Source organism: Barbatula barbatula, assembly GCF_947034865.1.
Source record: "Barbatula barbatula genome assembly, chromosome: 17".
Taxonomy (NCBI): domain Eukaryota; kingdom Metazoa; phylum Chordata; class Actinopteri; order Cypriniformes; family Nemacheilidae; genus Barbatula; species Barbatula barbatula.
Genome location: NC_136780.1, coordinates 1,979,256 through 1,992,222, shown reverse-complemented (window position 1 = coordinate 1,992,222; position 12,967 = coordinate 1,979,256). Strand labels below are relative to the sequence as shown.

The 12,967-nt window shown below is 41.4% G+C and overlaps 1 protein-coding gene across 1 annotated transcript; it reads left to right on the top strand.

The window, feature by feature from the left end:
- Positions 1-7,804: 7,804 nt before the first annotated feature.
- On the top strand, positions 7,805-12,686 carry LOC306907066 (peptidase inhibitor 16). The gene is made up of 6 exons (XM_079478899.1): positions 7,805-8,449; positions 9,426-9,574; positions 9,694-9,769; positions 11,161-11,270; positions 11,386-11,477; positions 11,561-12,686. The coding sequence occupies exons 1-6, from the start codon at positions 8,294-8,296 to the stop codon at positions 11,776-11,778; spliced, it is 801 nt and encodes a 266-aa protein (XP_079335025.1). The 5' UTR covers positions 7,805-8,293; the 3' UTR covers positions 11,779-12,686.
- Positions 12,687-12,967: the final 281 nt, after the last annotated feature.

The window sequence follows — 12,967 nt, the reverse complement described above, 5'->3', positions numbered from 1 at the left end:
TTCGGAGATCAGCAGTGTCACTCACTACTACTTTACCTGGACGATATCATTGTGTTCTCCTCGTCTATTGAGCAACATCTAGAGAGGTTGGGAGTTGTGTTGAGCCGGTTGGAAAAGGAAGGGCTCAAAGCTAAACTGGAAAAATGTGCGTTCTTGCAGCCTGAGGTGAGCTACTTGGGTCATATAATCTCTGCTGCTGGAGTGGCTACTGACCCAAGCAAGACCCAGGTTGTGGCTAAGTGGCATCGTCCATCTAATGCTACAGAGCTTCGCTCCTTCCTGGGTTTCGCAAGCTATTACCGTCGTTTTGTCGAGGGATTTGCAAAGATTGCCGCTCCTCTGCATAAGCTGGTGGCGGAGGTCTCCGGGGGTAGGAAGAAGCCCAAAAAGCAGGTTAGTGTAAGGTTCTCTGACACTTGGACTGATCAGTGTAACGAGAGCTTTGAGGAGTTAAAGCGACGACTTACATCTACTCCAGTGTTGGCGTATGCCGATTTCTCCCGGCCGTTTGTTTTAGAGGTGGATGCAAGCCACGGTGGTCTGGGAGCGGTTCTCTCCCAGGAGCAAGAGGGTCAGATACGTCCCATTGCTTATGCAAGCCGTAGTCTTAGGCCCACTGAGCGCAACATGTCCAACTACAGTTCTATGAAGTTGGAGTTTGTGGCGCTCAAGTGGGCCATGACTGAAAAATTTCGGGAGTATTTATTGGGCAGTCGTTGTGTTGTTTTCACAGACAACAACCCTCTTAGTCATTTGTCCACTGCCAAGCTGGGGGCTGCGGAGCAGCGATGGGCTGCGCAGCTAGCAGCATTTGATTTCGAAATACGTTACCGTTCAGGGAAAAGTAACCGAAATGCAGATGCGCTGTCCCGGCAGTACCCCCCTGAACCAGGAGGGATTGGTGGCTTAATCCCGGGAACTGCAGTACCAGCCCAGTTGCAGCAGGCTTTTGAGGGTGGATCAGCAGCACAGGCACGACAGTCTATGATCGTTACTGTACCCGGTTACTCGCTAGGGGATTTGGGGCGATTACAGGCAGCTGATCCAATAATTTCTGAAGTACTACCGCTTTGGAGGTCGAATGAACGTCCAGGACGGGAGACACGTCAACAAATGTCCACTTCGGCTGTGACATTGTTGCGCCAATGGGATCGTCTAGTGGCGCAAGACGGGGTGCTGTATCGTCGGGTCTATTGTCCTAATGGTGGGGCTGAGATCTTGCAACTACTCCTGCCTTCTGCACTGAAGTTGGAGGTGTTTAACCTCTTGCATCAGCAGCATGGACATCAAGGCATAGAGCGCACTGCGGAACTAATTAGGAGGCGGTGTTATTGGCCTGGTCTATCATCCGACGTGGCCCGTTGGTGCCGGGAATGTGAGAGGTGTCAGTCAGCTAAAGACACCCAGCCCTCAACACAAAGCTTCATGGGCCACTTGTTGGCCTCAAGGCCAAATGAAGTTCTGGCCGTAGACTTTACCGTGTTGGAGCCATCAAGGGCGGGTATTGAGAGTGTCTTGGTAATGACAGATGTATTTAGTAAATATACTTTAGCATTTGCTACCCGGGACCAACGGGCAGAGACTGTAGGCCAGGTCCTGGTTAATGAGTGGTTCTACAAATTCGGCATTCCAAGTCGTCTGCACTCTGACCAGGGCCGTAACTTCGAGTCCTCATTGATTCGGCAGCTTTGTGACCTGTATGGGGTGAAGAAGTCTCGCACAACACCATACCACCCTGCTGGGAATGGGCAGTGCGAGCGCTTCAATCGGACCCTGCACAATTTACTACGTACCTTGCCTGTGTCTAGAAAGAGGGACTGGGTTGCATGTTTACCCCAGGTCCTCTTCTGCTATAACACCACCCCACACCAAACCACAGGTGAGTCCCCACATTTTTTAATGTTTGGACAGGAGCCACAGCTTCCGGTGGATTTCCTTTTGGGTAGGGTACAGGAGCCAGTGGCAGGCAGTGTGCACACCTGGGTTCAGGAGCATCAGAACAGGTTACAAGTAGCCTTTGATGGGGCACGAGAGCGGTTACAGGTTGCTGCGGAGAAACGTAAAGCTAGTCATGATCAGCACGTGCGTGATGCTCCACTGGTGGAGGGTCAGTTAGTATTTATCCGCCAGTGTGGCCATAAGGGCCGGCACAAGATCCAAGATATTTGGAGTCCAGTTGTGTATCAAGTGATAAGAGCGCCCAAGGGCGGTGGGGCCGTGTATTCCATCGCACCGGTCGAGGACTTGTGTAAGGTTACCACGGTGCATCGATCATTGCTTAAGAGCCGAGTTCAGAGAGAATCCCCTATATGTTCATCAGTTGAAGAGCCCCTTGAACCCTTGGAGTTGTCTATCCATGAGGAGGATGAGGTAGATCTGGTGGGTGTGTTACCTGTACAGGGTGTAGTTGTCCGTAATGGGGTACGGGAGGGGGTGACACCTTTGGAACAACTTGTTCCCCAACCGATACAACTTGTTCCCCAACCGGTACAACATCTGATGGATCCTGCTCAGGAAACTAATACTGTGGTTGGTGCAGATGCTGCAGCTGTTTTGTCATCTGCAGGGCAGTCAGACGTAGTGGGCGTTCTACCCCGGCGAACAGGGCGTGTAACTGCAGGTCATCATTCAAATCTGCACCATCTCCCTCGTGTGGTAAGGGTTGTGTCCCCTACTCACCCAGTTTCTAGTAGTATTACTGCTATGTTTAGACCCTGGGACTCAACCTAGGTTGTACTAGTTGATTAATCGCTGGGACAGCGATTTAAGAGTGGGGGGTAGATTGTGGTGAAATGGAATTAATGCCACGCCCATCATTAGTATGTTTCGAGCTCTATATAAAGGGGTTGCCCCGGTCGGAGGATGTGGCGTCATTGTTCAGTTAACTTCCGTTGTGGACTGGTGTTCTGCTGCCTGGTGTTGAGGGTAGGTCGTTTATCGTTCACCGTGGCTTGTTCATCCTGGTGTTTGGGTGATATTATTGAATGTTTTACCCCTCTTTGGAAAGGCTGGTGTCTGTCTTGGCGGGTGCCTATTATATTGGCTGCATTGAAAAACAGCTTGATTTCGCTGCCGTAAAGCTCCTTTACCGCGTTACATTACCGCATGTGTGACTGCTGTCCTCCTGGCTGGTAAGCAGAGGTGTATATATTTATAGTTTAATTACAGTTTATTACATCAAGTTATACGACTCGTTGTGTCTGTGGTGTAGCGTTGGGGTGCTGTTCTGAAGACCGGACGAGGCGTCCTCCGCATATGGGTTTGTAGCGCTCGCTTTTAATGCATTGATCGCACTTCGTTTGAAAGGTACGTGACGATTTTACTCTTGTAGGTTTCAGATGTACAGCAAGGCGTTGGTACGCTTTGTAGTGTGCTGCTGCATGTCGTGAAGCTCCATCGCTGCTGTTTTGTTGTGCTTTGCTTTTTGCTTTGCTTTGCTTTTCGTTTTGCTTGCTTTGCGTGGCTTGCTTCGCTTTGTTTGTTTTGATTTCGTTGATTTACATTTTGGTTACGTTGCTTGCAGTCCAACCAATTTTGTCTGTTTTCATTTGTTGTTGGACCCCGGTGTCGCTCAGGTTGCAAGTTTTCTCTGCTTGGCTAGCTGCTTGTTCACTTCTGAGCGCATGTAAACCTGTGGTGTCGGGTTTCTCATTCTTTCACGGTTTGCTGGAAATATTAATTATATTTCTCGTGTGCATACCCTTTTTGAATTTGTTATTTTCTTTGTTTAGCATATTTGTTTATTTTGGATTATTTGTGTATATGTGTGTGCTGCCCATGCTTTGGGTAATCACAACTGGTTTTTGTATTAGGTTTATGATTTTGTTGCTTTAGAAATATTAATTGTATTCTACTCTTCTTGTCTATTTAGTTATAAGTAATTGTCCTTTTTCTTTGTTTGCTTCTAGGAGTTGGGGAGGACCAGTGGGGTTGCAGGCTGGTGCGGCCATATACCGGAGTTCCTTAATTGCTTGTGTGGTTTTCCTGTTCTTTTCTTGGTTTAGGTTTTGTCCTTGCTGTGAATTTCACATTTGTATTTGACTTAATTGTAGCACGTGTGGCTCCTTTGGGAAGCCGGACACCTAGCCTGCCTCCTTGCTGGCGATCCCCAGACTCTGGTCGGCAGCTCATCTAACTCTGCTATTTTAATGTTTTCCAACCCATGCTGTCATTTTTATTAAGATTACTACCGATTTTAAAAGAACGCATGGGGTTTTCCCAAATCATTGATTACAATAAATTATATTTTGATATTCACGTCTCATTGTCTTCAGTCATGAGAAATCTGAACCTGTGTGTCTGAGTCTATTTCCCAGATAGCTGTGCTGGGTGGCGTAGTCGGTTATATCAATTCCCCTTTTCCTGTTTTATTGTACCTTCCCTCCCCTCCCCTGAGCTTCGGTCACAATAGTAATATTCCATCCATCCATTTTCTTCTGCTTTATCCGGGGCCGGGTCGCGGGGGCAGCAGTCTTAGCAGAGATGCCCAAACATCCCTCACCCTAGACACTTCCTCTAACTCTTCCGGGGGGACACTGAGGCGTTCCCAGGCCAGCCGGGAGACATAGTCCGACCAGCGTGTCCTAGGTCTTCCCGGGGTCTCGTCCTGGTCGGACGGGCCCGGAACGCCATAGTAATATTGTAAATTACAATTTGACAAGACTGCATTCCAGTTAGAAGTTCACATGAGAAAATTTTGCCTCAGGGGGTCGGCTCAAAAAACCTCTCCAGAACGAAAGATGAGAGCGAGATTGAGTACTTCAGAGGGGTCATGTGAATCAGGGAGAAAAATCTATTAAGATGAAAGGGATTGCTGGTAGATCTTTGGGTTCACCATGACATGAGACTTTTGTCATACATCCACGAACCCGACAGAGACATCTAGGGGAGAAAAGGGGAACGAAGAAATCTAATTTTTAGGCTCCAGAAAAATATCTCTATGACAAATACTTGAGTATTTAAAATATTAAATATATCATATATTCCTATTCATAAATATATCATATATTCCTATTCCATATATTGTACAAATCTACTGTCAATTTTTCATAGAACATACCTACTGTTAAGTATTTTCTTAGTCCATGCCCACCGTATTGTATTTTTCTAATATTGTATTCTGTATTTATTCTAACTGTATATCCTGCAATTGTTAATTGCACTTCTGGCTAGACCTAAACTACATTTTGTTACACTGTACTTGTATACGTGTAATGACAATAAAGTTGAATCTAATCTAATCTAAAAAATGTTAATAGAAGCAAGTTATCATTGTCTGGATCTAAACTTTAAGTTCTACTCATACTTGTTAATACAATACAATACTGCGTTTTACTACTATAATGAAATACTCTAGAATGGTAATTTAATGTTTATTCCCTGACACAACAAATATTGCAAAGATTTCATTTTTCACGAGGCCTTTTTTCATCCTATATATGAAAAATCCTTCAGGGCGCATTCAAGAAAGTCTTTATAAGAGTTGTGGGTCATGCCATCTCTTTAAATTCATCACAAGAAAAGGAAACAAATTACATTTCAGGACAATTACATAACTACCCTTAAACATTACATCATCAGCATATGTTTTGTTTTGCTCAGAGCTTTTAAACCCTCAGAGTCACGATCAATGATTTCTGTGGTTGCCTTAGAAGCAAAGCTGAAATACAGACGGTCAAAATGAGGGGATTTCAGAGCAGAACATAAGGTGGAGCCCAGGGCCAAGTCCATCGAGAGACCTCCGTCTTCCCACCCTACATCTGGAAGTATTCCGGACGTTTTAACCGTCGGGGCAAGGAAAGGCTCAGAGGTGAGGAGAACATTCCAATATTCCCAAACAGCATTCCCGATTGCGGTGCTAAGCAACAGCTCTGATACCTGACATGAAGAGCGACATTTTTTGGAGCAGGTAAAGCAACAGCCTGTGAAGTCATTTACGTGACGCATGTTTGAGAATTACATTTATCGTCAAGTGTGATATCACTGAAGACACGCCCATGGTACAGTGTGATTCATGATGAACACAGCAGCTCTCCACCCAGAACAACTCAAATATACATTATATTCTTTCCGTGTTCTGTTTTCTTCTGTCTGTCTGTGGAATGGGTTAAAACAACACACATTTTGGGGATGAAACACCTCAGCATAGGTTCATGTACAACTGTTGGGTTCATCCCTTTTCGATCCAATGAGGGGTTGAAAATAACCCAGCATTTTTTAGAGTGTAGTTTATTTAAAAAAATATATAAAACAAGGGAAAAGAAAGACACATGCAAAATGAGGTTTAGAGGAAAACAAGTTCCTCCAAATGTGTGCAGCTTATTGGATGTGAGCCTCACACATGTGTTTAGAGTTCAGCATTGAATAATTTGTTCCCATGCCTGTACATCTGGTTGCAAGGAAAGAAAATCTGAGCAGCAAAATGGTCCACACCCAGCACGACGGCAGAGAGAAAATAAACACATTTAACGCAAGTAAGATGGTGCGTCCACTTTCAAAGCTACAGCAACAAAAACGTGTTGTTAGAAACTGTGATTGTATACAATATAAGATTTTGGTTCAATTGGTTAAAGCAACGAACACGACACGCATAGCACGGCACATGCATTCAGACATACTGGTGCAAATGAGTTCACTGACATATGTATATTTTACAAGAGTTCTTAAGATGCCAATCGATCCAGGAATGAAACAATAATACGAACGCCCTTCCAGTGATGCTTGCTAAGGCAAACTTTACTATCATTACCGCTCATACTCCTTGAAGGGTTGGAACAACTAAATAAACACCATCAATTGTGACACAAATATATATGACAACTAAAATCATGCCGCTTGTTCAGATGCGCTATTGCTTTGTGAGCAAGTGAATGGACAATATTGGCCTAACAACTACATAGCACCACCCTGGCAACCAGCTCCAACTATCCACCTTTCTTCCCACAACCACACGATAGCACACTATAAAGCGGTGTGTCCCTTGAAATTATTTAAAACCCAGATAGCACAATCCATCTGGCTTACGTCTATTTGACGTCTGTATTCACATCTGCAATACATAGTTTGCTCGTCCGCAATACGTCTCAGAGACGTCTGAACGTCTGTAATACGTCTGCTAAAGATCTGGAGACCTGGAAACATCTGCTGCGTAAAAACATCTGCTAAACATCTTAGAAAGAGCTGCTTTACATCCATTCTAAATCATAAACATCTTACAGACATCTTCTAGATGTCTACATGACGTCTGACAGCAGACATCTCCGAGACGTATTGCAAATGAGCAAACTATGTATTGCAGATGTAAATACAGACGTCAAATAGACGCATCCAGATGTATGTGTGCTATCAGGGCATAAGATAAAACAACCAAAAGACGATGAAACAATTACGAGACATTCCTTTTTTATTAAAATTTTTATAGAGAAAGGAACATAGTGACATACAGTATTACACACAGATAGAGTAAACAATGCTCCTCTTAAACCGTTTCCCATTGCCTACCCATTGGTTATTTTTTACAAAAACAATGCATGGTTTAATCAAATGGATTGCAACCCAGCATTCTGTATAGTGCATGTACAATAGCTGTATTGAACGATGTGTGGAGCTGTACGGAAGTCAGAAAAGAGTTTTCAGGAGATGTTTATATTTGAAACAATCCGCTCTGTTGCTGAATCAACTATTATGGAGGCAAAGAATTTCTCTGACGTCACTTACAGTTCACGAGCGCTTGCTTTGTGTAACCTGGCCTGGGTCTGATCCGCTTATTTTTCAAACAGGAGGATCTTACGGTTCAATCCACGCTGTATGGAGAAAGCACAGTCTGGTACAGAAGATATGATTTCAGCGATACAGCACAGTTCCATGAAAAACAAGGGCAGTTGAAAACATATCACATACCATGTTATGTCTGGCATTCCTCGAGCTGCATGCTTAGACATGCAACATGACTCAAGCTCATAAAAGCATTATGTTGCTAGAGTGAGTCGGACAACAGGCCGTGATTCAGCGTGACATTTTTTATGAAGTCATGTGGAGTATGTGGGATGTGTAATCTGAGTCTGGGCGTATTGAACAGGCCAGGTGGGAGTTACAGTCTTGGGTCCTGAGAGGGTCCTGTACTTCTTGTGAAACTGCAAAGCTGACTGGTGTTCATCTCTCAATTGCGCTCTCTCTCGCGAACACACACTGGGGGAGAACATTAACATGCTCTGAAAGAAATAAGAAAGAATTTCTGTCACAAGGCAAGACCACAGACAACAAGAGGAGAATCGTACCATTGACTGCAGTCAACATGCCTTGGAATATGGCCCTCCGGCACGGCGCGCTCTGGATTCTTCTGAGTTTAGCGGCGGGTCACCTAACAGAGCAACAGACATCAACCATTGTAGATATTCACAATGATCTCCGCTCACAGGTCATGCCCAGAGCTGCCTTCATGCAGAAATTGGTAAGAGATGCATGTGATGTTTGTCAAAACTGTTGATAGATATTTTTTCATGCATGAAACATTTAGCTGCATTTTTGCTGGTTCTTAAAACGATTCTTTCTTTCTGTCAGTTCAAATCTTTCTTTCTTGGAAAACACATAAACACACAGAAAGATTTCGTTTTCCACAGATCCACAAACACACGGCGAGCAGGGCGAAGCTGTTAAAAGAAAATAACAACGTGCATTCATATGAATCACCCGCCGTCAATCATTGGAATTGCTTTTACCTGCTTATTACCTCTGCAAACACCAATAATCACATTGATTTGTCTGGTAATTGAGTCTTTGTTGCATATTCATAGTCGCAATTAACTTGAGTGGCTTTCTCATATCACAAGGGACTATGTAATTACAGTAACAAATTGAAAACGTATACAAGAGGACACTTCATAAAGCTCTCAAAATCTAGTATCAAGTATGAAAAAGCTTCCCTTTCCATACAACTGTACCCCAACTCATCCATGAACCCAAACTCTTGAAATAAGAGTAACACCAGATTTATAACACAAGACCATTCTTTAGCTCTAAAAGAAGAAGTAATCTTCATGCCTTTGATTTGATTGGATGAGACTTGTGTGGGCGTGTGGATATTGGCAATACCGTTGCGCAACTTGAGACGTTGAGGAATGTGAATGTTTTACGAGACCGCAGGAGCGTAATGTTGAGTGTGTTTTAATAAAACCCCATGTGGTCTTTCGTCCTTCCCGTTTTTGGTAATGTTGTCGGAGAAACTCAGTTGTGCATGTCTTTCTACATTTCCAATCACACAAGAATGACGCAGATCTCATGAAGAACCAGGTCAACCAGGTGAAAGTCAAGTAACAAAATGAGAAACAATATTCGGCATTTAGACAATAAGAGTTTTAAGATTTCTTCTTTTCATATTTCAAATTGAAGTCATATTTATTCGTAAAAAGTTACCGCTGTTGTTTCAGGTATGGGACGAGAGACTGCGTCTGGTGGCAGAAGCATACGCAGCCAAATGTATCTGGGCCCACAACCCTGAACTCAAGAGCCTCGAAATGGGGGAAAACACTTTTGTAGAAACTAGATCATTCAATGTTACAAAAGCAATGCTTGACTGGTATGATCTAAACTGATTGTGATTCTGATGAGTACACAGAAGATGGATGGTTATTTATATTATATCTGTACAGAGTTAAGGCACTTCATTTCCATGAAATTGTTTGCTTTGCACCACAGGTCTGAAGAGATGGATAATTATGATTATGAAACCAACATCTGCTCTGAAAACGAAAAGTGTGGTCACTACACTCAGGTGAGCAACATGCGGTTGCCAGATTGGTATAAATATACTGCCGCAGAAAAAAATAAGAGACTTTCCAAATCAGTATTTCTACAGTAGATGTATTACGGCCATTCCCGTTCAGTGCCTGAATTCCAACAAGATCACACTTCAGGAGTGACATAAAGTCATTCAACAGCAACTGTAATTACTGTAGTGTAGCTTAAAAGTGAATCTGAACTTCTTTGCAGTATTTGGGGTCTCAAAAAATACAGAGCATCTTTTTTCACCTGTATGTCCAGTTTTAATTGTCTGCAAATAAATGCAAACATTATTTTTATTTGAAATTTGAGAAATATTGTTAGTGGTTCACAGGAAAATAATACAGATAATTTTACCTAAACACATACCTATAAATAGTACATTTCAAATCGGAAAAACAATCTCCGAAATGTTCTCTTAATTTTTTCAGTGGATGAATATGACTGTATTACAGTCCAAAAATGCCACTTTGCTTTAAAAGTGACATATATATTAAGAATGATGCCCCTACAACTGGAAAAATATTATTAGAAAGTTCATGTATTAATATCAAAATTATAAATAAAGTATATACATACTTTGGTAACACTTTACATTAAGGTACCCTTTATGAAGCATTTATAAATGTGTTCATTAATGATTAATAAGTAATTTACCAATGTATTATAAAGCTGTTATACTTGCATGAATAAGAGGGGGATTCTAATGAAATACCTGACAAATAGTGAGCAGGTATAAGAAAAACAGCATAACACCCTCCAGTGTCCAGTCTGACAGCTTATATTTACAAACAACGTCGAGATAATAATGAATCTTAAAAATGAATAAATAGATTTATTAAGCATTTTATAACATGTGAGTTAAACATGGCTAAATATTTGGCAGGTATTTCAATAGAATTCCTCTTTTTATTCTTGAAGTTATGACTGCTTCATAATGCATTTATAAATGACTTATCAATTATTAATGAACACATTTATTTTAATATTCATTATATATGTTGCGTGAATCTTTTTTGGAAAACTGTTAAAAAATAAACAAATTGCCCCTGTACCAATACTAACATCTCACTGTATATTCTTCGTAATCAAATATAAATAAAAAGGTCTATGTTATCGTGAATGATCCCAAATCCATGTGGTTATCAAAACAAAGACTTAAGAATCTTAGGACATGTAAAAACATTCCTACAGACGCCCTTTTATTCTTTCGGCTCAGTTTCTTTCTCTCTAGATCTCAACCTAACAAAACCTTGTTCTCTATTTCTCTGTTTGTTTGTTATTTACTGTTAAATATTTGAACATAAAGTTGCCTCAAGCTCTGTCTCAAGTGACCGAACACTTATTTTGACAACCTAACATGCAGTTGTTTTTAAATTATAGATGGTATGGGCCGACAGCAAAAAAATTGGATGTGCTGCTCACGTGTGTGAATTTCTTGAGGGTCTGAGTTACCCAAAGTCCACTTTTCTCATCTGCAATTATTATCCGAAGTAAGTAACAGAAATACAAGTCCCAGTAATTTGTACCTTTATCCAAAACTTCAAAAGCTAAAAGAAATCTATTTTCCAGCCTAAAACACATGCAATCTTTTTATTCCCTTATTAGAGGAAATGTTAGAGGACATAGACCGTACGAGTCAGGAGAGTCGTGCTCAAAGTGTCCAGAGCAACTGCCAGTGTGTGAAGAGAACATCTGTGGTAATCTTTAATCATCTGTTCAGGTTGATTTCTATTCAACAAAATGTATAAATCACAAAACAATCTTTTTTTTCTCCTCACAGTGAAACTTTTTCCATCGGAGGAGCCACCCGAGGCCACACAGCATCCAGCCATCTCAACCGAGCTCCCCGACATCGCACCCCTTACACATGAGCCCACTCAGGGACACAGAATAATAAAGAAGACAGGCATTGAAAGTGATGACATTAAGGCTGGATCAGAGGTGGTATTGGCTCCTCTGCTGATGCTCGTCTGGCTTTCTGCAGCCTTCATTCTCTGAAAAAATCCATCTGGACACACACAAAAAAATATATGGTACAAATGTTGGACTCACAATATGACTGTGCTTTACACATTTATAACTATAACTTGATGACAAAATAGCAAAACCCTTACATTTGTAACTGCATTTGACAAGGTGACATGAAAGACGTTGGGAACAGGCTATAGTACATGTAAAACTATTTAGATCATAATATTGCTGATAAAATTAAAGATTTTATATGTTCAAATGAAATCAGTTATAGAAAGTTTTATACATTCAAAAGCGAGTAGCCAGTTTCAGATCTATTCATCTCAATATCAGCGTTCTCATGTTTAATGTTATTATTTACAAATTATAGTTTGCTTTAACATCGTAATATCTGTTGTGGAGCGTTTGACAGTCATATTGCTTTTGCATGACAATCATGCTTTCTATAGAAACAAATGTATAGTACAATGCAATGTAAGTCACTTGGGATAAAAGCGTCTGCCAAAAGCATAAATGTAAATAGATTTACAGGAGCATTAGTTTGAATTATAGCTTGACAGGTGTACTAAGCACAATAATTATTGTAGCCTATAACTATAAGATGTATTGTGTGTATGTTTATCTATTTATTTGTAAATGTCATTTACATTGGTTTGTTAAGTTCCAAGGCATTTCTTAGAGAAATGGGTAGAAACTGAAATTGAAAATATCTGAATGAACTGGAATATTCGTTAAAAATCTCCAGTTGAGTTTACAAGTTTATCTAATTGTTTATCCACCAGGTTAATGTTAATATTAACATCATCATTTTATCCCTCTCTTTGGTCATTTATACACACATGTATTGACCGTCAATATTTATGATGAACTTGTACTTTTAACACACCACATGCCACTAGATGGGAGTAAAACTCAAAATAAACGCTTGTATCTGATTTGCAAGTGTTCTCAGTCCCAAAACGGTTTAATCCACTGAAGCTAAGCAGGGCTGGGCCTGGTCAGTTCATGTATGGGAGCCCTCCCCGGAAAGCTAGGTTGCTATTGGAAAAGGTGTTAGTGAGACCAGTTGTGGTCTGTATTGGTTCTTATGCCCCAGTATAGTGATGGGCACACTATACTGTAAAAACATCCTTCTGATGAGACATTAAACCGAGGTCCTGACTCCATGTGATCATTAAAGATCCCATGGGACTTTTCGTAAAGAGTAGCGGTGTCC

Bases quoted from the DNA above. Each gene is read 5' to 3' on its own strand.
- LOC306907066 (XM_079478899.1), top strand. From the start codon at position 8,294: ATGCCTTGGAATATGGCCCTCCGGCACGGCGCGCTCTGGATTCTTCTG. The intron at 9,575-9,693 runs GTATGATCTAAA...TTTGCACCACAG, and splicing joins ACAAAAGCAATGCTTGACTG to GTCTGAAGAGATGGATAATT. The intron at 11,478-11,560 runs GTAATCTTTAAT...TTCTCCTCACAG, and splicing joins GTGTGAAGAGAACATCTGTG to TGAAACTTTTTCCATCGGAG.